The following is a 24,083-nucleotide window of genomic DNA, read 5'->3' as shown; positions in this document are numbered from 1 at the left end:
TTTGTTTGCAGTGGTGTGTCTCGTTTACCAATTTGTGCTGGACATGAGCGCTCGACATTTTTTTTGAATATTTCAATAAACCGTTTGCAGTAAAATATTATTTTCCAACACTTAATACACATTTGTTTCACACCATAATTATAATTTATACTTCAATTTATAGAAAACACATTTAAAGTTATAAATAATTCATTGCAGAATTACAATTAAGACATGCATTTTAATTATCTTATGTTATTGGCTGATAAAATCATTCAAGTTCGCAGCGCCCTTTGATCTCTGGCAAGTCAATTACAAGAAACACAGCATTTCTGCAAGTAACAGGGCTTATAATTAGAGATCTGAAAAGCTATATAATTTCCCTGCGATTGGTTTGCAAAATCCGAAATATTTGGAATGGAAGTTTGACAAGGATACCTTCTGAAATATAACCTATTAAAACGATTTTATTTTTCTCGGTTTTATTATTCCATGAATATGAACTAAAATAAGCTAAGAACTTTGTTTGACGTGAATTTCGTAAACAACCTCCTATCATTTATCTGTATCAACTTAGTGAGTCTGCTCATGTTTGAAAGGCGCTTGATGAACCTCGTTTGCATATTTAGGGGATATTATGATAGCTTTTCTGGTGACCTGTATCACGTCGAGTTCAGTGTGTTAACACGTATCCGTCGAGACCGCATGTCGAAACGGATACATGTTTACTCACCGAACGAGACGTGATACAGTTCACTAGAAAAGCGTTTAATCGTATTATTCCATTTATTATATACCTGCCTATTTAATTATTACTTTTTGTTTTTCGGTTTCAATTTCATTTAATTTTTCCGCCATCTGTCAAATGCGCGTATGAATTCGAATTTGTTACGTAGTTTTGTGTAATAAAGTCAAGGGAGGCTACTGCAGCGAAACGAAGGCAGAAGTTACAGAATTAACTTTATTGAGCAAAATAAGAACACAATATTTCAGGTTTTAGCAAAATTAATAAATTGCTTATAGGAAAACAATCATCAAATGTCACAGCACAAAAAACAACAACAAAAAGAGGTACTTATTTTATGAGTACACACGTATCGTCATTTCCTGAAGACGTAACGCGGCAGAATAATATGCAGAATTGAGGGAAGTTCGTGAGTCAATCGCTTTTTCTATCGATGACGCGAATTTGCCTTCTTTTGTGTATTGGCGAGCGGCTCTTATTTCTAATAATAAACATGGAAAATGCAACAACATATGAAGTTCGAAATGGCAAACAACTAGTTCACTGAAACTTGTGCGAAATAGCTGTCTAGATAGATTGGAAGTGTTCTCTTCTTCGTGCTTATCCACATGGTTCTCTGAAGAACATGAGAACCATGTTCCTGAATATTAACATGCTTCTGGAGTTAGTTAATTTAATGTATTTAAAAGTTGACAGGTTTTACCAGCTTTTTTAGTTATGCTATTTTTAGCAACGCGGAAGTAGTTACGAGATTACACACCGGTATATGGAAAAGGAATTTGAAAGGCATATTATGAATAAAAGAATGGCCAAGACGAAACCGTAAATATATATTTCCGTACATATTTCTATAGTAGAAAGAAAGAAACAATAAAGACTTATACCAATTTCGTATGGTTTGGCAATCATGTTTAAAACTAATGGCAGAAGGTTTGACTAAACGTAACGTCTACTTATAACGAGACTTTTACCAAAAGGCTCTTCCACACATAATAACATGTGAATAAACCATGATTTTTTATTAAGAAATCTACAAATTATTTCCTTTATAATCAGAATATCTTTTGCAAGTTTAATACCGGTAAATTTTATAAAAAGACATTGATATCTTCATAATCGCTGCAAATGTGTCGCCAAGTCGCACATATTGTTTTACTGCTCTGCATATCGATGCGACAACACAAATAAAAAGTTATAATATGGCTTTTGATGAAATATGGAGTTTTATAAGTGCAATGGCAACAGTGTAAATATAAATTTGATATCTGCACTGCAAAATAATGAGTGTAAATATCAACTTGAAGAACTACATCTTTAATCCACTGCAGTAACTTCCCATTGATCGAAACATTACACGTTGATTTTTAATCTGTGGGAGAAATGGAGAATTGTAGATGCTTATCACTTGGCTAATACTGTATTTAGTAATTAGCATGAGTTTAGACTCAGTCATTCAGTGAAGAGTAACAGAAATATGAAGAAGTCGTTATTAGAATTTGGTTGATAAGCTTAGGTCCACACAATACTGCAGATATATGTTGAATATGCAGTTGACTTGCAGAACTCGATATTTTTATATGGTAATTCAATGGTAAATCGTTATTTAAGAATACGATAGATTAATTCAATTATTTCTTTATAACACGATTTTTGCAGTAATGAATGATACGGAAAGTGATCAAAGAGTTTTCTTTTTTTCAGTTTGAAAATAATATGCATCATGATTTTAATATAACGGGTTCTCTGGTTGTAGAGCACTAATTACCGACGTCATGTTTTGGTCAATTTGCATTGTCATGAGTATCTAGTATAATGATGACGTCAAATTTAACGCAGGGCCTATCATGAATAATGACATTTCGGTATCCAGTTCACTGAAACTGATAATATACATTTATATGATTTGTTTCCGATTATTTCTGCGTTTCAAATTGAAATGATTTTTTTACCTGCATTCCAGCGATGCTACGTACATTTACCAAGACAACTCGTACGAGACTAAAAAATCAGTGTGTAAAAGGCAGTACGCCATACTCGGCACTAGCATGATACGTGGTTAGAAAACGACGGTGTGTAAAAGGCAGCTCTCATCACACGTCACGAGCATGATACGGGATTAAAAAAACACATTGTGTAAAGGCAGCATTCAACATACGGCACTTGCATGATACGTGATTAAAAAATGACAGTGTGTAAAAGGCTAAGCTTCATACTCGGCACTCGCATGATACGAGATCAGAAAACGACAGTGTGAAAGTATAACACTTAACACACGGCGCTGATATGATACGGGTTTAAGAAACGACAGTATGTAAAAGGCAGCCCTCAACATACGGCACTTGCATGATACGTGATTAAGAAACGACAGTGTGTAAAAGGCAGCACTTTACATACGGCACTAGCATGATACGGGTTAAAAAAAGGTTAGCGTGCAAACGGCAGCATTGTCATTTAAATAAGATGAAGTGATGCTTGTTTTTACATATGACATCAGACAACAATATTCTACACTATAACATAATCAGCATATTATTCAATGATGCCTGACGTAAATCAGAGTTTTCTGAAATCAAATGGAAGCCCGGTGGCATTCAACATTTCCATATATTATATACATATATTTCCAATTGTATAAGAATCATCCTTGATAATAGTAAATATGACAGAGGACCGAAATGTCTTCTATTTTAATTTAAATAAATTCTTTATTTCGGGAATATAGCATGACATATAACAGATCATTCTGCCAAGTACGGTTCGCCATATGCCATTTAGTACAACTACGATTTCTTCGTCACCTGTCCCATTTATCTTGCTTAAAGGCATGAATAAAACAAACAATTATTTGCTAGCAGGCCATTGTCACTTCAGCCACTACTGTTTAGAACCATAAAAGCAACGTACGTGTGCACCGTAATGATACCTAACAACGTTCAGCACTGCATTCACCAAACCAAATGCATTTGATCTCTTAGATACAAACTTGATTCTACCACTGACCTGTTTCATGCCCATCCCTTCCACCCTCTCCTTCATCCTCACTCTTCCATTTCGTCTTCGTCATCATTTCAACCCCACACTACCACTTACTACTTTATATCTTATGGAATATACCTTCCAACTTATCCATATTATCACATAAAAGGTTAAATATTCTAAAAGGCATAACTGTTTTTTCACCTGTACGAGCAGCCAGAAAAGAGTGACAGAAGCGAAGAATGTAAGCTTAAAAGCTTCCTTCCAAATTTTATGGTGATTATTTGTTTTGCTCATATATAACGTTTTATTTTTCAAGAATTGTTACAGAGTAAATCATCTGATTTCGCTTTAACTTTTTGTCTCTTAAAAATGTTTTATTAAAATAGATAGTTATCAAACCAAGTGCAAACGGTATAATTGGCGTCATTTTCGCTGGCACAATCCATTAACTGTCAGTTTGCCAATCGCAATCATAAATCTATGTCGGAACTGGACGTGTAAGCGTAAACCAAACACTTGAAGCAGCAAAGCAGACGATATATCGAAATTAAATTATCTCAATCTCACCCTCTTGATTTGTAGTATGCACTTAAGTATCTGATTCCGAAAATGAACGACATTGGCTAGATAAGGAGGTTCTAAAATAGTAAGCATGGGCTTAACCAACTTTGGAAAGAATACCCAGACTTACTGAGGCTAGATTTTGATCTAGGCGTATGGATTTATTGTAGCCGGTTGCTTTTTCATGTTTTGTACAACTATTATTTAGTCTTAAACACGGTCCCGAACTACCGAATCACTGAAAACAAACACTTTTTAAGAGAGTTTTATGTTTCGGTATGGCATGGGTATTGTTGTCGTAAAGTTAACGTTTTTTTTTCATTCAAGTTATGATTATCAAGTAACAAATAATGTTTGGTGTGCAATAAACAGTACTTTGCATCTTACTCTCCGCAGAAATAATCTGTTTGTCACAGTCAAGGGAAACTTTGAAGTTTGAAGCCTATTTAGCATATGATCGTATGAATGGTCATAGTTAAATGTGTCTATTTGTTTAGAAAGAGTGATACACATTGAACACTGCATTTTATAAAAACAAACTACGTAAAGCAGACGTTTCAGGATTTAAACTTTTGACCGAAATCTCTAACTTTAAGGCTTTCTATTAACATTTCCTGAACATTGGTTTACGTATTTATTTCAAGAAATATTTATTGCGAGGACGAATATATAAACAGCTTTTCATGTGAGACATACGCATTTAAACTGTGAATTTATATACACGTTTAAAGTCAGTGGTTTCTTTTTTTGTTAGAGAGCTAGTGAAAAAAAAACTGTGATAAACAATACACTGTTATACTAGTATTTCTTTGTAAATTATGATCTTTGGGAAGATATTTAAAGAAATGATAGATGATACAAGTTAGTACTTTGGAACAATCACGCCGTGTAGATCAAACACTATGAATGCAGTCGGAATAATACGGGACGAAATAGTTGCTATGGAAACATGAGTTAAGTAATCGTGATAAGAAGTCGGGACAATAATGCGTGAATGAAAAAGCTATCAAGCAGAAGTATGAATGAAACTAAAATTCATTACAAAACTTAATTTTTGGATTTTATTTAACCAAAAAACAATAAAATAATGTTAAAAATTGCGGGTCAATAGTCAAAATGTTTTGCCCTCTGTAGGGAAAACACCAAATTAACTATTGGCCTCGGCATTTTTGTTTCGGGCGAAAATTCACCGGTCCTTCCTCTGCCTAGGGTAAATAGTATGGCTACAGATATTATTTATTCAAAACATTTCATTTAAGTGTCAGGGATGAAAGCGACGGTTTTGTTATAATACTTTAGTTATTACGAAAGGTGAATATATAGTATAAGGCAGGAATGATAATTCAATTCGAAATTAATTAGTTGAGTTTTCCATAAGTGATAAAAACCAGTCTTGGAGATGTTTTAAATATAATTTAAGTTAACAACTGTACAACGCTCTGATTAAAAATCAGGTGACATTTAAATCAAATTTGATTAGTTCATTGATTGTATTGAATACTAGAAAGACAAATATAGACATAAACATTCAAATTAAGCGAGAGCATTAAACCATAATTTCTGAGTACTGAACAACGTTTGCTTTCTCACCATAATGAACATTTATATTGCAATTTAAACATAAATCAAATTAAATCATAAATAATGTATTTTATGATGAAATTAAGACATGAGTTACAATCATCAAATATAATGGGCTGATTGTATCACTTTCTCTTGCAGCAGTCATCGACTGCTATCTTCGGCAGGTAATTTAAAAGCCAGTAAATAATCCATTTATTATGACATTTTAAATGTTAAATGAATTCTTTGTTATCGCGTCGCATATTTGAATTACATGGATGAGAATTCTGAACAATTTACTGTTTCAAAATATAAACTGTTATAAAATAAAATCGTCATCACCTTTTTTGTTATTCATTGTAATTTAAAATATGCATTAAAGTAAATACAGGACTTCAGATAATTGACGTTCAATAGCCCCCACGCTTTTTATATAACATATATCTGAATTCACTTGCGGCAACAGCGATAGTGTATACGTTTATTTGTAAGTCAAATAAAAACATTGAATGCCGACGCAACTGCATATTTGTGGATTTGTAATAAGTTTTACTAAGTGCTAGATTGTTGCAGTTGGTGATAAAACAAGGGTTATGAAATTACTTTCAAAATTGTGTTTTCTGATAAATATTGATATTGTATTTCGTGTTTTCGTTGGTATTTGTACAATATATGCTAGTATAAATCATGGAAAAGGTTAGCGATCTTGACATGCGCCCTTGAATCCGAGCCTGACATGCTTATATCCCGGCTATCGTTAAATATTTTGTAAGAATGTCGCTGTATATACGCATAAACATTAAACGTTTAATTTTGTTTTAAATATAGTCCTTTGGCACAAAATGCAACATGAAAACCAACGTTAACAAGAACAAAATACACACTCTTTGCTTTGTTATTTATATCCTTGAAATCGCAGTTATGATGTGTAATATAAACTTTGTAACCTGTTTAATACGGTAAGATTTATCTGAACTCTGTGCCAGTTTGAAGGATGATTTGTTCGTATTTCTATTTGGGAAACTAGCAACGGTTTGCACCTTGATTACCGCACCTTGGTGTGTATATTTTTGGCAATAGTAAGTCTGGGTTACCAGATATGTCTTTGCAAGGTTTCTGGTTTGTACGTAAAGTTAAAGACCTTTATTAAGATTTTGTATTGTATGAGCAATATCAGCTGCATCGAGCAGTATTAGGTCTTAGGATTTGCATTTGCTTGTATCGTTTCACTGGATATTTCAACTAACTGACAAATTCATCAAGCAATACTAAAAGTGTTCAAATCTCTGAAATTAAGTAAAAAAAACCCTGTTAACAACTGATGACCATGTATTGTGCATTTGGAATGCTATAATACGCGACACACAGATGACGTCAACACGGTATAATTTAAGTATCAATATTCCAACTGGCTTACAATATATGGAAGATATATAAGAAAACATTTGAAGATACAAAAAAGTACGTTTGATGAATCACGCCGTTTTAAATCAAACACTCTAAATGCAGTAAAAAACGTATGGGACGAAAGAGTTGCTATGGAATCACGAGTTAAGTAATAGTCAAAAATCGTCAAGAAAGTAATGAGTCAATGAAAATGCTATCAAAGAATTATGTTCGTTTAAAATTAAATCCAGTTTAAATTTACTTTTTATTAATGATCATTTCAATGATAGTGATTTAATCCAAAGCCCTCCCCCCCCCCCAACAAAAAACCTCAACAACAACAAAACACAAAAAACAACAACAAAAAACAAACATAGAAAAAAGCGCTAATTGAATGGTTTGCGAATCAAAATTATTTGGTTTCTGTCGGAAGTTGACTAATGGCCTCGGCTTTTTTCGTGTCTGGTAATAGTTCACTGTTACTATCTCTGCTTCAGGCAAATAGTTTGGCTACATAAACTATTGAAATCGAATCTGTAATTAGCATTCAATTGCCAGGTTAGTAAACGGCGCTTTAGTTATTATATTCCAGTTATAAAGAAAAGTAAAAAAAAAGAGTTTAGAATGTTTTAATTAAATATAGTTTATGAATCAACTGTAACAAGCTCTTTTTCAAATGGCAATGGAGGTGACAATAATTTCAATTTAATAAAATATAATTGATGGTATGAAATACTAGAAATGACAAATATAGACATAAAAAAACGAATAAAGCATACGCACTAAAACTTCATTTCCAAACACTAAATAACGTTTTATTTCTCACCTTGATGATATTTTGTATGGCAAAATAAATCACATTCAACCATAAAAATGTGTTTTAGGACGACGACATTAAGACACATGAGTTACAATAATCTAATGTATTGGGCGCTATCTCTGGCATGCAATTTAAAAACAGTAAAGAATCCATTTATTTTTACATCAGAAATGCTAATTGAATTCTTTTCTTTCGTATCGCACACTTGGGGAGTTTGGGAATATTTTAATTGAATTTGGATTAATTGACTATTTTAATTGAATTTTGACGGATTGACTGTGTCAAAATATAACCTGTTATATAATAAAACCGTTATAAACTATGCTGTTTTTTAATAAACCTTAAAGTACACTTAAGTTAACACAGAAATTCTGATTTGACGTAAATGCCAACAGCCTCCATGCTTTTCATATAACATATATCTGAAACCACTTACTACAACGGCGATGATAGATGTGTACGTGTATTTGTTCATAAAATATAAATGAATATTAAATGCTTCACTTCTGTCATTTTTACATTGAGTTTTAATGAACGTTAGCTTGTTGCAGTTGGTGATTAAACTAGGATCATGTAATTACTTCAATTTTTTTATTTTTTTATTTATTATATCTCTTAAAAGTTATTTCGTGTGAGTTATCAACTGTAACAAGCTCTGTTCCAAATGGCCATGAAGGTGAACACTCACAAAGATTTTAAACCTGTAATCTACACAATCAAACTTACTTACTCTGGATATCCACTTGCAAGCTATAATAGACACCAGCCACAAGCAATCAACCAGCCATCGTGATACCGAGCACACAAACACTATTATTGAGTCGCCCAAATAGAGAGGTCATGACATTTCAAACAAACGTTTTTATTAAGAGGAAATATAACATAACGTAATGGCCACGGCTTTGTTTTAGAAAAAACAAAATATGGTCCTCCAGAACGCCTTAACGTCTGGGTTTAGATTAAGCGAGTTACGAAGTGCGACTTAAAGGGGACAAATACTCGAACAATATGTGTACTATAAAGATCAATGCAAACTTCGGATGACGGCATGCATTGCAGTAATTGACACTTAATAAGGTAAGTATCTGACTTGCAGACATGACAACCATGAGAAAGTATTTATCGAGATGTTGATTTAGAACTATAACATGTGATTAAAACTTCAGATTACGGCCAAAAAGGAGTTCACGTATATTATACAGTTTACGTATTTTACTGAGCATGAAAATTCATGTCTTAATCACCTCACATGAATCAACTTAACTACTCAGACAAACATTTATTATGAAAAATGATACGCAGAATCGGCGACGTTTCTCTGAAACATTTGACTTTGACATTTAAGATTTGCAAGACAATGCGTCATTCATATGCATGCCGAGCGAATCGAAAATCTTTACTTCTAAGCATATGCGATCCGCAAGATATTTACATGAAAATAAGGAAGTTGTTATACCGGATTCTCTGGTTGTATAGTTCATGTATCCGACCAATACGTTCTACATTAATAATTTGTTATTCCTGGCCCGTGTTCAAGAATATAAACCTTAAACGCTAGTGTAGGACGTACGTTCCAAAGAATGAATCACAGACTAAAACTGGTGCTTTTTTGATTATTCGTACACAAATAGGCAAACGCAAAAAACTACTGCATAAAATGTTACGTTGTATATATCCAGCTTGGAATAAACGGTATTTTATATTTCAAATAATGCATATAAACATATTTAACTTGGTACGAAATCCACAGATATCACTGTTTAACAAAAGTATTGACCAGAATTTTAAACTTGTTAATGCATTAAATATATCGACACTTTACACTAATGCTTGAGATAGCCTATTCGTAAAGCATCATACTTATATTATAAATTTTAAGGTTTAAATGTTTTCATGCGGTCGTTAAAAGTACACAAATCAGTCATATGCATTTTCCATTTTGAACAATATTACGTAAATGTCAAACGTTATGAAAAGCAGTAGCATTTTAATCTTCCAAGATACAACATCAATGCGTGCTGTAAATACTTTCTAAATGTGTACAACATAAACCGACCGTATAATTTAATTAATTTTCGGATATTTTCACGACGGTTGTCACTCATTTCCTAGATAAATCGCAACCAGAAACATAAGCATTATGCGGATGTTTTTTTCGTCAGAAAACAGATGATTGAATATCCACTCGTAAACAAAAACTGTTAAATTGTAATCACTTCAAAATGCCGATAGAAATTCGGGAACATGTACAGTGTCCCTTTTGCAGAGAATAAATACGTCACACAAACAAAACAATTAATCCATAAATTTAACGCACTGTTGAACCAAAAGATTGTTGGAATGACTATCTAGCAACCTCAAGCCGAAAACCAGTGTTTGTAAATATGTGTTATTATTATATTTTCTTTTCATTATCCTAATCCCCTTGTTAAATGATATAAAAATGAAATGGGGTAACCAGATATCCGAAATTCAAACTAAATTTGTATGTGATACCTTAGAAAGTCAATGACTAAATAAGATCATATTGTACTAGAGAACAATTTGTGTGTGTTAACCTAAGCAAAATGGCGGATCCTTTTCTTGGAAATCTATTCCAATCACAAAAACATGACAATCAATTTATCCAAGATGTCACGTTTTCCAGTTCTAAAATTGACGGCATTCATATATCGTTTTATTAATCGAACAACGTGCAAAATTCAATTGCTTTGTCCATAAACTTAAGGCTCCATCTCGTGCGCAAATCCAAATCATTACAAAAAAAATATTGACGATGGTTGGCGTTTCTGCAAATCATTTGATGCTAGTTGATTACTTCACGCAGAGAACAATCACTGCAATGCATGCCGTCAGCCGTATTTCAGACATTGATCTGAGCAGTACACATACTGCTAGAGCAACTATAAACATAGGTACAATTTGCGTAAGAAACATTTAGTCAGCGTTAAATACTATTAAACAAGTATTATTAGTTTTAAGGAGTTCGAACCATAAATAATTTCTTAAAATTCTTAACACGCGTTCTTTTAACAAATGTATCAAAAGCGTACTGAATAGGGAAACAATCCATACTTCACGATGGATTCCGAAATAGCATTTAAATCCTAAATTACTCACCACTCATAAAAGTCACACCTTGTTGTCGGTACAATCTTCAAACCATCTTCCCATATGACCATTTAAACACTACCATCGCCGTTTTGCTTTTGGGTCTATCTTCTGTGACTTAGGTCTACACACATTAACAGATAAACAACAATTAAGAATACAAAACAACACACCCGTTTTCTTTAAAATACATATCACAAATCTAAATAACAACCGATTTACTGTTTTGTGAAAATAAACGCATATGTCAAAATTAATCTGGGAAACTTGCATCAATGTTTTACAGGATCATCATTGAAATCATAACTATTGTATCATGCTCATGAGTACATTGTCACTTCAGTTAATGAAGTGGTTATGTTTTAGACAAGTGTAAACAATTTTTCTGTTTACTGTTAAAATTAACTACACACTGCACCCCCCGAAATAAAACAACAAGTTAATTATTTATTGCATAGTTCCGTTGTTTTGCACAGGGTAAATAAATATACTTAAAACAATAGAAAACAACCACATTATTTCTAGTAGCTGGTAACGGCATGAGTGCATATCAATAATACAGTGATAAAAGTGAGTGAAAGCAATTAAACAGTTCGGTTTCCTGTATCATTAATAAAGTACCTTAATGTCCTACATTTAATCATTGCCATCTTAACTATTACATGATATATTAATGTTCACCGATGTTTAATAATTTTCACAATAATTGCTTTCATTTGTATAAATCAGTAAAATACTAATGTGGAAGTCATATAGCTGAAGATTAATCATAAATTTGTGATAGCTGGTTTACTCCGATGGAAACTTAAGGGCTGAAACGAGTACGGAAATATTTAACAAGGGTATTGTTTATATGCACAATGCTTTGGCTATCAGGCAACATTCTAAACAAACAGCACATACAGACCATCATTTTCTAATATCGTAGCATATTTAATTTGATTTCCAAAGTATTTAAATTTTGGCAGTATTAAACACAAACATATTTTCTCTTTACACAACGTGCCTCATTTTCTCAATTGGAAAGAGGTTATATAATTGAAGACATGTTTTTATCATGATAAACAAATAATTTCAAATAATTCTAAAGATACGCATATCACTTTGTCGTGCATTTCATTCAACAATTACATAATCTCGTTCATCAATTATAAAACCACACATTTCAGCGATAAAAATATTATTTCTTTTGCAGATTCTTTTAAACACTGTAATAAAGAATATGCGTTTTAAATCAAATGCATAAATATAGGCCTACTCAGAATACACCTGACCAACAACGTGAACAATACTTTTATTAGCGCCAACTTGTTTTCTTGACTGCTTTGTGTTGATCTGTTTTTTAATCGCAGTCATGATTTGTGAAATAAGCCACCAATTAATTGATATTTTATTCATCTGGGGCCTTATTCAATATACTTCTTAGTTGAAAATATTTCTAAGTTTGTAATAAAATTTCTTAAATAAGCATTTTTTTCCTAAGTTTTAACGTTTTTTCTTAAGTCTTTTTCAATAAGCATCTAATGTAAGAAATTTTCTTAGTTTGCCTTGAAACTTTTCCCCTTAAATATTGAGGAATCACTGTAGGTACCTTAGACTGTAAGAAAATTTCTTAAATATGGCGGCATTATATTGAAAACTCACCGCAGACGATCGATATAACCTCTTTTCTTTGAAAATTCATCATCGTAAGGTAATTTATGGCATTTTTATTTCGCCAACTTAATTCTGTAATGATTTTCGTTTGAAAGATTCTATTTACAGATAGTACAGTCGGTCAAGGTCGTTCAATCGGTGATAAACACTGTTGCCAAAATTTAGCGTTCTGTCAGCTCGCAACACATCGCTAGAAAATATGCCATGAGGGAAAGTCATTGTCGGTATGTGTTAATCATTATGATGTTATCATTTTTTTCTAGGTCACCTAGGTTGAGTCAATAAAATTAAAATGTATCGAATTCCATGGGGTCATTATTTAACACAGTTTAACGAATGTCAACACTGCTGAAGGATTTTTTAACGTTTGTTCAATAAATGTTTTTCCACTGAATTTCAATATTTCATCTTGATGCATAACTTAATTGTTCATTTTGTGTGAACTTATTCATACCAACAATTCATGCTCATTTACAGGAGTGATGTACCACCTACTTCCCTGTTGTGTATTTAACCCTGTGGCCTCCGTAGTTGTGCTCCCAGTACATGCAGTATAAAGCTGGAAGCCATGACTGCCGGAACAATACAAAATCTCTCCAACCAACTGAGCTAGCTGAGCGGCTGGACCCAACCCACACACACTACTACACCCGACCATCATCATAATCATCCATTAACTTTTAAGGCAAATGAAGGCCTTCCTGCCATTTACCTCTGCCACCATTTAAGTAAACCTAGGTGGAAAAGTGCCCCCAGTGTGAGGCTCAAATCCACGACCGCTGGAACACAAGCACGACAAAGCCTGTGATAGTTCAACAATCAAAAAAAGGTAAAGATTGTTTATTTTTTTATGTTGATTGGGGCACATTTTATACACATAATCAACCATATCAATTAACGTTAAATAGTTGGTTGAAAAAAAACACAACAAATAAATCGGCAGTTTGCTCATGCCGGGTTTCGAACCCACTAAGTACTATTAACATTACTTGCATGTTATTCTCTTTGTGCTTTTATTCATAGTTTATGTGATATTTTGAATTAATAGATTTCAGTAGTACATTCAAGGTATCCATCCTATGTACAAAAGAATGATCTTGTATGGCTCAATATTACTTTGATACAAATTAATTTGTTAAAATAATCACAAAACCCTTCCAAATTAGATCAAAAGTGTATGGGGTCACAATACCTAGCCTCCAAATTCAACATAACTGCTATGTTAAGAAAAACACAGTTTGTTTGTACATCGGAGACCTAAAGTTTTTCTCTATAATACAAATGAAATTGAATACTGAATTCAATATTTTATTACTTCAGCATCCTGAATACCTTATGAGTTGGTGTTTACTACCAGATACAGAGCCAAAGCTGCTTCACATATGTCGGAAATCACGCAACTTTCTGAGGATCAACAGAAATGAGGAAAATTGAGGAATTATATATATATTGTGTACAAAAACTATTGTGTCATTACAAAGTGAAGGATTTTGAAGAAAACTATAAAAAGTGCTAAAATAAATTGAACATGATTGATGTTTATGTTAGTTTGATTGCTTCATCTGTAAGATATAATCAATGGATGGAATTGTACATAACAATGTCATAGCATATTAATTTGCATCTCTAAATTGAACATGTTTCTTGCTGAAGGCAAATAGTTATATGGAATTCAGTTAACAACAGCTGGATAATGATGACACTATTTTGAACCCCCTTTTAAACATCCTGTGTTTATTTCAATTTGATTAAATACATTTAAACTCTGTTGTAGATCTATATCTGTAGAAATAAAATGTAAACAAACGTTGTTTGTCTATTGATGTATAACACCTTTTTATGTATTGGTGCATTCGAAATGCATCTAAAAATATGTATATGATAATCAATGTGGCTAATTTTAGCAATATAGTTTGAATATTAATCGTTATTGCAAATGTAAAGTTCATCCAATCAGAACATAGCCGGTGATCGTACTTATTTCTGAACTCTAGTTGTTGTGACTGTTACTGACTTGACCACAAACACTAAATACAAATTGATGTGTGGAAAGCATGAGGTTATGTGGGACCACGCATCCCGGTTAAGTCGTGCAGCGTCGGGAACAGGCCAGTATATACACTCCGGTATAGTAGGGTGGTCACCGAGCCCGAGCCACACTGTCTAAGGGGTACGTGCAGTTTGCCATTAATTTAGGGAATTAGCTGGCACAACTGCGAGTCGCCGTTTAAATTCAGATCACGTTTATTCTTTGAATTTGATTAACAACTCCAGTCCAATTTAGATGTTAAAAGTTGGTTCTTTATTAATTCCACACAAGTTTATATAGTCACAATAAGGGTGCTTTTCAAAATAATGAGGCTTTTTCTTTAATCTCTCCTAACTTTTATTCCTTTCACTTTTGGGAAGTGTTTTTAGGCACATTATGGGCCTATCAATCTTGTTAAGAAAATTGTTGAGTTTCAAATGGATGGCTCAATCAGCAAAAAAGTTGTGTAAGAATATTATTATGTTGCTAAATTTGTCTCCTGTGCACCCAAAAAAGTGTGATGTTTTACATGAAGACCTTTATTCAAATGTGTTTTATTTTTTGAAACTGAATGATATAGTATTTTGGTATTGTTTTTTATACATACTTTATTCCATTGATTAGAAATTTAGTTTTGTAGGCTCTAATGTAATATTGCAAACATTTACAGTATTGTTTCAAGCTTTACTGAAAGTTCAGTTCCTCTTATTGTAAAAATGTTTACCAGGAAAAGTTGAGTTACAAAAATAATTACATAATTAAAAAATATTACTTGCATTATGATTTGTCCCCTGTGCACCCTTTCCATTACATAACAAAGTACTAAACATGTATGAAAATCTATTACTTTCCATTACAATTGATGATATTTTTCTTTTTTTTTTGGACTCAATATGTTATATATGTGACTGTTTGCTGTAAGTTGTTCTCTTAGCCATTATGTTCCATTTGCATCATTACATGCTGATGAATATTGAGGAAATTGTTGTGAAAAATGTGATACTTAAGAATTCTTGAGGAATACACTCTAACATATACACATAAATGTCTTAAGTTGATCACAAATAATGTTTTTATTAACATGAAAGTGAATATAAATGCATATTATATTGGCTTTCAATATGTCCCTTGTGCACCGAAAAATAGTTCAATTTTGAAATGAAAAATTTGGCAATTGTAAATTACAATACATTCTTGAAATTTGGTATGTGGTCTATAAAGATGCATACATTTGAATCTTGTTTTAATTACATCAAAAACTTAAGTGATAAAAAGATAATGAAGATTTGAGGAAGTGTCACTGCAAACAATTATTGTCAAAAAGTAAAATTTACAATTAGATTAAGGTTTGTGATAATTGAGAAGTGTCAAAGTCTCAAAGAGTAAGGTTTATGATTATGGTATGATCTTAGGTAATTAACTGATAATAATTAATAAGAGGAAGCAGTAGAAATGTCAAAACACTCAATTGCAATTAGAAAGACTGACAAAAAGAAAACTATGGCAGTAAATATTATAGAAGAATAAGATGTTACCAAATAAAAAAAAAATATATTTTCTAACAGAATTTGTAATAGAAAGTCACACGGTGACAAATGCAATCAAACTCATTTCTTGTTTACTAGCTATTTAACTGTCATTAATCAAGTTAGGATGGTTTGTACATGCTTTTAAAATGTTATCTCATAGCCAATTGGGTGTGGCGATTGTTTTGCTGGAAAATCATAATATTATGTGCTTTCAGAATGGCTGCAAACAATCATCGACCAAATGTGTTGGATATCTATAATGGTAGACAGTTGCTAGAGAGATACCGTCTGGACAGAGAGGGGATAGAGTTTTTAGAAGCAGAGATGAATCAGGTTATAGGTCCTGTAGCAACTAGGAACAGGAGCATGACTGTTACAGAAAAGATTCTGATAACACTGCGCTATCTTGCCACTGGGGGTATTCAACTGAATGATGAAGATATCCATTATGTATCTCAACCGTCTGTCTCAAGAGCAGTATGCCAAGTTATTGATGCGCTGGCAAATCCACAGTTGAGCAGGCAATATTTGAAATTTCCATTGACACCACAGACACTTCATGATACCAAATCAGATTTTTATGGTATAGCAGGATTTCCTAATGTTGTTGGAGTCATTGATGGGACACATGTGCAAATCAAGGCCCCATCACAGGATGAGCCAGCGTATGTGAACAGAATGGGTTACCATTCGATCGAGGTATGGTTAACAACAACATATAAGTTTACGGCTTGTTTATGCCAAACATAGGAAAAACAACAATTGTATAATAAACCTCAGTGACACGAATAACATAAATAATATCATTAAAACAATCTTGTTGAATTGAGATATCTTGCTGGATTCGGATAGCGATAGACTTCTATGCCTATCTGAAATGAAACTTTATCTACATATTTAGTTCTGCTAATGACAACATGCTCACCAAGTCTCATGAGATGTTTTGCATACATATGGTATCTTTATTGCTCACAGAATTTCTAGGATAAACAATCTATAACATTATGGTATTTTTCTTGACACACTGTGAGCACGTTTTATATTGGTTCAATAGTTTATCAAGGCAGACATTCAGATTCATAGAAATTAAAATGAAAGGTATGAGCAATTTTCCATACCGTACTTGGCATAGTGACAACTTCTTAATGCAATGTGTGACAATTTCAAACTCGTGCAAGATTGCATCTTTGCTAACATTTCAACAATGTAAATGTATTATATTTTGCAAGTTAAGGACACACTGTCTATTAAGCGATGAAGAAAGTGAAAGGTTGTGCTGAAAGATATTCAGTTAATCCTGAAATATTTACAGATAGTCTTTGATGGCCGGGACAATATCATAGATATTGTTGCAAGATGGCCTGGTGCAACCCATGACAGCAGAATGCTTAGGGAAAGCGGACTCCATGCTTTGTTTCTAGGAGGGCATGTACCTGGTGACCACAGTTACCTACTGGGTGATAGTGGATACCCATGCAAAAGGTGGCTACTAGCACCTTATGTAAATCCCCAACCAGGAGCCCAAACCCGCTACAACAGGTAAATATGTTTATCATTAAGTAAAATTAATATGAAACAATGAACTATTACTTTCTATGCTTAGTTGTTAATCATTAAACATGAATCTGGAATAGTTGCAAAGTAAACAGTTGTTATAAATTCAAACTAAAGCTTCATTATCTTCACAGTTTAAACTGTTTTACAGCGCTCATAAGACAACCCGTTCAAGAGTGGAACGCGGCATTGGCCAACTGAAAAGGAGGTGGGCAATCCTGAACGGGGAAATACGATTACATCCAGAAAAGGCGTGCAAGTAAGTTAATTTAGTCGTAGGTTTAAGGGACAGTTTCAGGTTCTGGCATCTGAAACCTTTTCTTACAATATTGCCAATTGGAAGTTTGAATGTTTTACTGTCTATATCTATACTGTACATTTTTTTTAAAAATGGAGAAAAAGGTACCAGTTTGATTTAAACCACTGTCAGAGAAAGTGATTAAAATATAGTTGAAGGTATTAAACTGTCAGTGTCCTAGTTATTACACGTAAAAACAGTTCAAATAAGTTTTTATGTACAAACATTGACACTGATCACACAGGGCTTCACAGAAGGAATATGAGCATATAATAAATCTTCATTTCAGTATTTTAAATGCACTAACACATCTTTGAATCCTACTGCTGGCTGGCTTTTCTTAAGAGAAACTCAACAGTAACTTTCTGAATTTGTACATATTCCCTTTAAAGAAAACCTAACAGTAAGAATTTCTAACCATTTGATAGATTACAACTGTGAGATTTTTAAAAAAGACCTTTTACATATCATATGTTTACACAATCAACACTAGAGCTTTCACAAATGTGTTTTGTGGGTGTACAATTATACAGATAGTAGATATCAAATACACACATTACTGTGAGTATTGAATTACATATAAAATAAAGATATAAAATAAAGTATAAGTTTTTTTCCATTGCAGGGTTATCATTGCATGTGCTGTTTTGCACAACATTTGTAAGCGGCGCAACATTCCATTGCTTGACATTTTACCGAATGCAGCAGGTCAAGTGATGAACCAGGGCGTATATGCAGGGCCCCAAGAAGGGTTGCGTTACAGGGAATTTGTAGCCCAATCATTTTTTTTGAATGTAGTAGAAATGCAATATAGACTTGTACCATCTCCATATTTATACGTATGAGAAGCAAATGCATTTGCACTCATGTCTTATTTCCATTTGGAATCCCATTGTGACATTTATGAAATGAAACAGTTGCATTTGGTATTTTGTGTTTGTATTCAATATATGTGTTCATCTAATTAGAAAACTTCATGTTCAATTAATATCTTCTATCATGCCTTTAAAATTCAAAAGGTATTACAAGGAATTACCATTTAATGTTCATGCTTTAAAGCTTGTTGAATAGAATGACCTGCATGGTTGGACAGGGTCATTCCCAGTGATTTATTTTGGTGCAATTTACTGCTTCCAAAGGCCATTTCCCCTTACAAAAAAGGTCCATTCCCCCCACACCCCACCACCACCACCAAAAAAAAAAAAAATAGATTTTTTCCAATTTGATAAATGCAAAAAGTGAAAACAAGTAAATTTAGCATTATATTTGCTATTTTAGCCCGATTTTGTAGTTTTCCCAAAGTCAACTTTTTTCCCCAAAATGCAAGGCACAGGGGGTAAAAATAATTCCAAGAGAAATCACTGCATTTTCATTTGTTAAAATAATCTACAGATACTTATGAATGACTAATAATACACACAACTTTTATATGCTATTGTTATTTTGTCACTTAAACATTTTATAACAATATATATTAAAACACTGAAATGAATCGCCAAGGATGGAGGGCATCTACTCTTCAAATGTAGTATCTCCAGCTCTTCTCAATTTAAACTTCAAATACTGGATCTGTAACTTCAGTTTTTTTGCCATCAGCCTCTACACCTCAGTGTGGCAATCACAGCAACAGTTCTTTCTGTAAGTGATTGATATTAAATATCAAATTTCAAAAATAAAAACAGCTTGCCATCTCAATATATAAACAGTGTTTTACTTATATAAATAAACACCATCACATTTGGCATCCAATTAAAGAATTTCAAAATTCATTCACTGTCAGAGCACTGCTTTGCAGAAAAATAATGAAGGAATGCATTCATTGTCATTCATTTTATGCTTTATGGTGATTCATAAAGATTAATCACTGAAACAAAAATGTTTTAAACTTTCTGAAATTGCATTAAATTATGGACATAACAAAAAGATAAAATGGTCACGTTTCCCTCATATTATATTTTTAAATGAATCTTTGCTGACACAAGAGAGGCAATATTTGCTGTATTTTCATCAAATGAAATAAACAGACATTGACTTTGTCAATCAGTATAGTTATGTTGTATGATTCCATATAGAATTGTTTATATATCGTAAAACATACCTCTTTACAGGGCCTTGAGATGGTGTCAGGGCAGGGGCTAGAACTATGAACACTGGTTGTTCAATACTGTAATGGAAATTTTTTAACTTTTTAAACTCTCCATGTTCCTTTATAAATGAAAAACATGTTACCTATCATCAACCAAATTGTATTTAAAAAAATGTGTTATGATTATGTTCTAACGGGTAGCTTAGAGTAAATATCTTATAACACAGAAATATAACACAACAAGCTTTAAATACTAACAGAAAATGACAAAATGAACAGACATTGCCTGGGTCACAGTCTGTGAGTATGATGTATTTTAATTGCTTCTCCATTTTTAAAACGTGTACAATTATTACAATGGGAAATGAAATTTTGCACTTAGCAGAAACAAACCTTGAAGAGTCCCTTGCTTGCGCCAAAGAGGCCGTGGGGGAATGGTTTACCTCTGTGACAACCTCTGTTCCTTGACTGTGCAAAAAGTTTTCACATTTTTTAGACGAAAAGTTATAATATATTAATTACTATAACATTAAGACAATACATTTTAGTTTAAGTAGCATTATCTCATATTATTATGTTATAAAAAATATATATTATATTTAAGGAATTGCAAATAATTTGAAATAATGATGAAATGCAGATATTAGGTATCTAACCGTGTATGTCTTTATTTTTCAATAATTAAAGCTGCATTCACACAGGTAAACAGTTTTGCCATAGCTTATTTTTGTCGCACAATCAAATGAGTTTGACATGAATGACTCTCATATCTCACAGGTGACAATTACAAATAAAAGAAGTCAAACAAATGGTTAGCTTGTGAGATTGCAGCTTGAATGCATATCATACTTCAAAATAATCCTTCTTTAAATGGTGTACCTGATAAGCATGTTGAAGGTGCTGTCAGTAGCCATAGTTGCGGCTCCAACAACAGAGGCAGTACTCCTGCCAACAACATCCATCACAGCCTCTGTGATGAGGCTGTATTTTGAAGGCACTGGTCCCATCCCTTTAATCAATGAATTAGCATAATGATAACATGTACATCATACCTTGCATGCAGTTGATTTTCAACAGACAACAACAACAAAACTACACAAGACTAGTGAAGTCCATTAACTTTATTTGTTAAGCCTTAATAAAACACATTTGTTCGGGTATTTTTTTTGCCGCGTGTATTCCATTTGTTATCATATACTCATAAATTTGTGATTTCATTGATAATGATGTAATGGCCATGCATACATTATACAGTAGATATTCAGCATAATGATGTCGGTTGGATCTATCGTTATACTTTAATGATATTAACATTGCATAAAATTTTATTTTATGAATTTTTTTGTCAGCTTACCTGTCATGGCCAGTGACCTTTGGTGGTCAGCATAGATGGACCTGTGCAGCGCGCACAGATTGTCCCACTTTTTTTCCAAGTGGTCTGCATCTCGTTGCTCAGATCCAGACGCATTGAACTTGGCCTGGATCATTTTCCAGCAAGTTTTCTTGGTCTGACTGGTAATTCCTTCAAAATACACATTTGCTTGCTAAGGTTTTAAAATAAAACCAATTTTTTGTATGTTCTTTTGGATATGCCTTAAATTTTAATTCAATTCTGAAAAATTCTCTAAATAATCTTGACAGGTAAATGAATAGACATACACATTCACAAGATTATTTCTTTGAGAAAAAGTACCCAACATTTTTTTTACTGATGCTTTTGAACACATATGTGGACTACATCCAAGTTTTAACAATTATTATTTTTTACAATACAACAAACAAATACAATGCAGGCGTGTAGCACTGATTTTAAACACCCCTGCCTACACGTACCCCACTATGCATCGACCTGCATAATCCCAAATTAACCCTAGCAGCTACGCGCCTGCAATGCAGTACGGTAAGTACAGAAACCTGCCTAAGTCCAACTGTTGCTTGTGAAAAGATAAACTTTAAATACTAGATTAGCAATGTGTAACCTTACCATTTGTAAATCGATGTTTTACAACACTGTTGAAAGACATCTTCAGTCCAGGATGTTCTTCCCCCATGACCTGAGCAAGGAGGAGGCAATCTTGCTGAGTAAAATTCGGCCGTCGTGGTTTTTGTGCACCCTTTTCCATTTTGACAGCTTTCAATCGTCTGCTGCAGCAAGTTCACTTCCGGGTTCTATTTTTAAGCAGGGTTTTCCGGATCGGGGATTTCCTCCATTACTCGTCGATTGCATCGGAGTGCAAATAAAACAGAAACAGTCGAAGAAAAACAGCTTCAATCTGTTCTGAATATTTGCAATACGACATGCCATTGATCTCGAACATTTATGAACTTTTAATTACCATTTCGTTTTCACAAGCATTACAAATGTTTAAACGCCATTTTGAACGGCATGGCAAACACTTATGAAAATGTCAACGGTAAAATGCGTGAAAAGTAAACGAAAATAACACTGAACCTTTCACTGATCCATAAAACGAATAACCATTATACACTTTCCAATGTTACATGTCGTCTTAACTGTTTCTCACGTGTATAACACATTTAACTGACACATTTTTCATTACACACATGATAAATCTACAACAATCCGCCATTTCTAATGACCCTTATATGCGCACCGTTACTATATATAGAGAGGAATACCCCATGAAAATAAAAAATAAGAATCATTTTTGAACGAAATATTTCAACTAAGAAATAAATTGACCAAATAAATTTCTTCATTAAGAAATTTCTAAGTTGTATATTGAATAAGGATTTAGGGAAAAATCTTACATAAGTTAAAAATTGTGAACTAAGATATTTTCTTAAAAAATAACTAAGAAGTATATTGAATACGGCCCCTGTCCAGACAATTTAATAGAATGGTAAATTCTCATTTGCAATTGGTAAAACCAAAAAAGCATGGAGCTCTGGAGGAAGGAGATGGACCAAAGCTAAACAACATTATTATGATGTTGCGTGATAGCAATAGCATATTTAAAACCGGTAAGTCTTTATCTAAAAAATAAATCAGTTTGTTTATTAGACAGCATGGAGCAAATATGCACAAACCATATTCTTTTAACACAACTCTGGCAAAAATTTGCCCCCATTAACAATCAAATAACTTGTTATTACATAATGCAGGTAGCAAAAGTAGAAATATTTATCATTTGAAAATACTCCAATTAAGATATTCCAAACGAACCCATTTTTCGTTTTGATGAAACGCGTTAAGTCCTTGGTGTAAGGTTATTTATAGCTATATTGAAATTTAGAATTATAACGAGTTCAAGGACCAGGTTAGCATGAACATGTGCAAAACATGGATGGACAGGATGCTGTTTAAATGTTGGTGTTACATTTCAAACAAACTTTATCGATAGTATGCGAGAACGCACGCATTTTGCAATTAGTAAATAATTCCAAATACTTTCTTGTAAAAACTGAGTGCAAAATCAACACATACTTATTATGAGGGAACAATTTTATTATAGTTTGAGAGGCAACACATTCAAGGTGCGCCTGCTTTATAAAACAATGGAATATACATTGATAATCATGGTAGTTTTATGTTGTTTAAATGCAAAAGGATCATTACCAAAAACACATCACACAATGAACAACGACAATTGTCGTTGGAAAATGTTCGGGTTTATTTGATTGTGCTTTTTTCTTTCGATCCATTTGTTTTAAGAACATTCTGGAAACGCAATCCTTCGGAAATATAATCTATCCAAAATGTGAAAACACCAGTTTCGGTTTGTTTGAAACTGTTCAGTGACAACAATGAAAAGGCAACACGTTC

At 33.0% G+C, this 24,083-nt stretch overlaps 2 protein-coding genes across 2 annotated transcripts; one reads left to right on the top strand and one right to left on the bottom strand.

Moving 5' to 3' along the window:
* Positions 1-16,958: 16,958 nt before the first annotated feature.
* Positions 16,959-19,055, top strand: LOC128243953 (putative nuclease HARBI1). The gene is made up of 4 exons (XM_052961975.1): positions 16,959-17,057; positions 17,671-17,897; positions 18,064-18,171; positions 18,836-19,055. The coding sequence occupies exons 1-4, from the start codon at positions 17,037-17,039 to the stop codon at positions 19,053-19,055; spliced, it is 576 nt and encodes a 191-aa protein (XP_052817935.1). The 5' UTR covers positions 16,959-17,036.
* A 754-nt stretch (positions 19,056-19,809) lies between these two features.
* On the bottom strand, positions 19,810-22,419 carry LOC128243952 (uncharacterized). The gene is made up of 6 exons (XM_052961974.1): positions 22,281-22,419; positions 21,651-21,818; positions 21,176-21,305; positions 20,690-20,764; positions 20,309-20,374; positions 19,810-19,846 (listed from the first exon to the last, which is right to left on the bottom strand). The coding sequence occupies exons 1-6, from the start codon at positions 22,417-22,419 to the stop codon at positions 19,810-19,812; spliced, it is 615 nt and encodes a 204-aa protein (XP_052817934.1).
* Between the last annotated feature and the right edge of the window lie 1,664 nt (positions 22,420-24,083).

Source organism: Mya arenaria, chromosome 8 (assembly GCF_026914265.1).
Source record: "Mya arenaria isolate MELC-2E11 chromosome 8, ASM2691426v1".
NCBI classification, from domain to species: Eukaryota; Metazoa; Mollusca; class Bivalvia; order Myida; family Myidae; genus Mya; species Mya arenaria.
This window is presented reverse-complemented; position numbering and strand designations above follow the sequence as displayed.

What these genes read in the sequence shown, in the direction of transcription:
- LOC128243952 (XM_052961974.1), bottom strand. Translation starts at nt 22,419, where the DNA reads ATGGAAAAGGGTGCACAAAAACCACGACGGCCGAATTTTACTCAGCAA. An exon ending in ACCTTCAACATGCTTATCAG is followed by an intron (nt 20,765 to 21,175) that starts GTACACCATTTA and finishes CTTTTTGCACAG; the next exon opens with TCAAGGAACAGAGGTTGTCA. An exon ending in TCTCAAGGCCCTGTAAAGAG is followed by an intron (nt 19,847 to 20,308) that starts GTATGTTTTACG and finishes AATCACTTACAG; the next exon opens with AAAGAACTGTTGCTGTGATT.
- LOC128243953 (XM_052961975.1), top strand. Translation starts at nt 17,037, where the DNA reads ATGGGTTACCATTCGATCGAG. An exon ending in GCCCAAACCCGCTACAACAG is followed by an intron (nt 17,898 to 18,063) that starts GTAAATATGTTT and finishes ACTGTTTTACAG; the next exon opens with CGCTCATAAGACAACCCGTT. An exon ending in CATCCAGAAAAGGCGTGCAA is followed by an intron (nt 18,172 to 18,835) that starts GTAAGTTAATTT and finishes TTTCCATTGCAG; the next exon opens with GGTTATCATTGCATGTGCTG.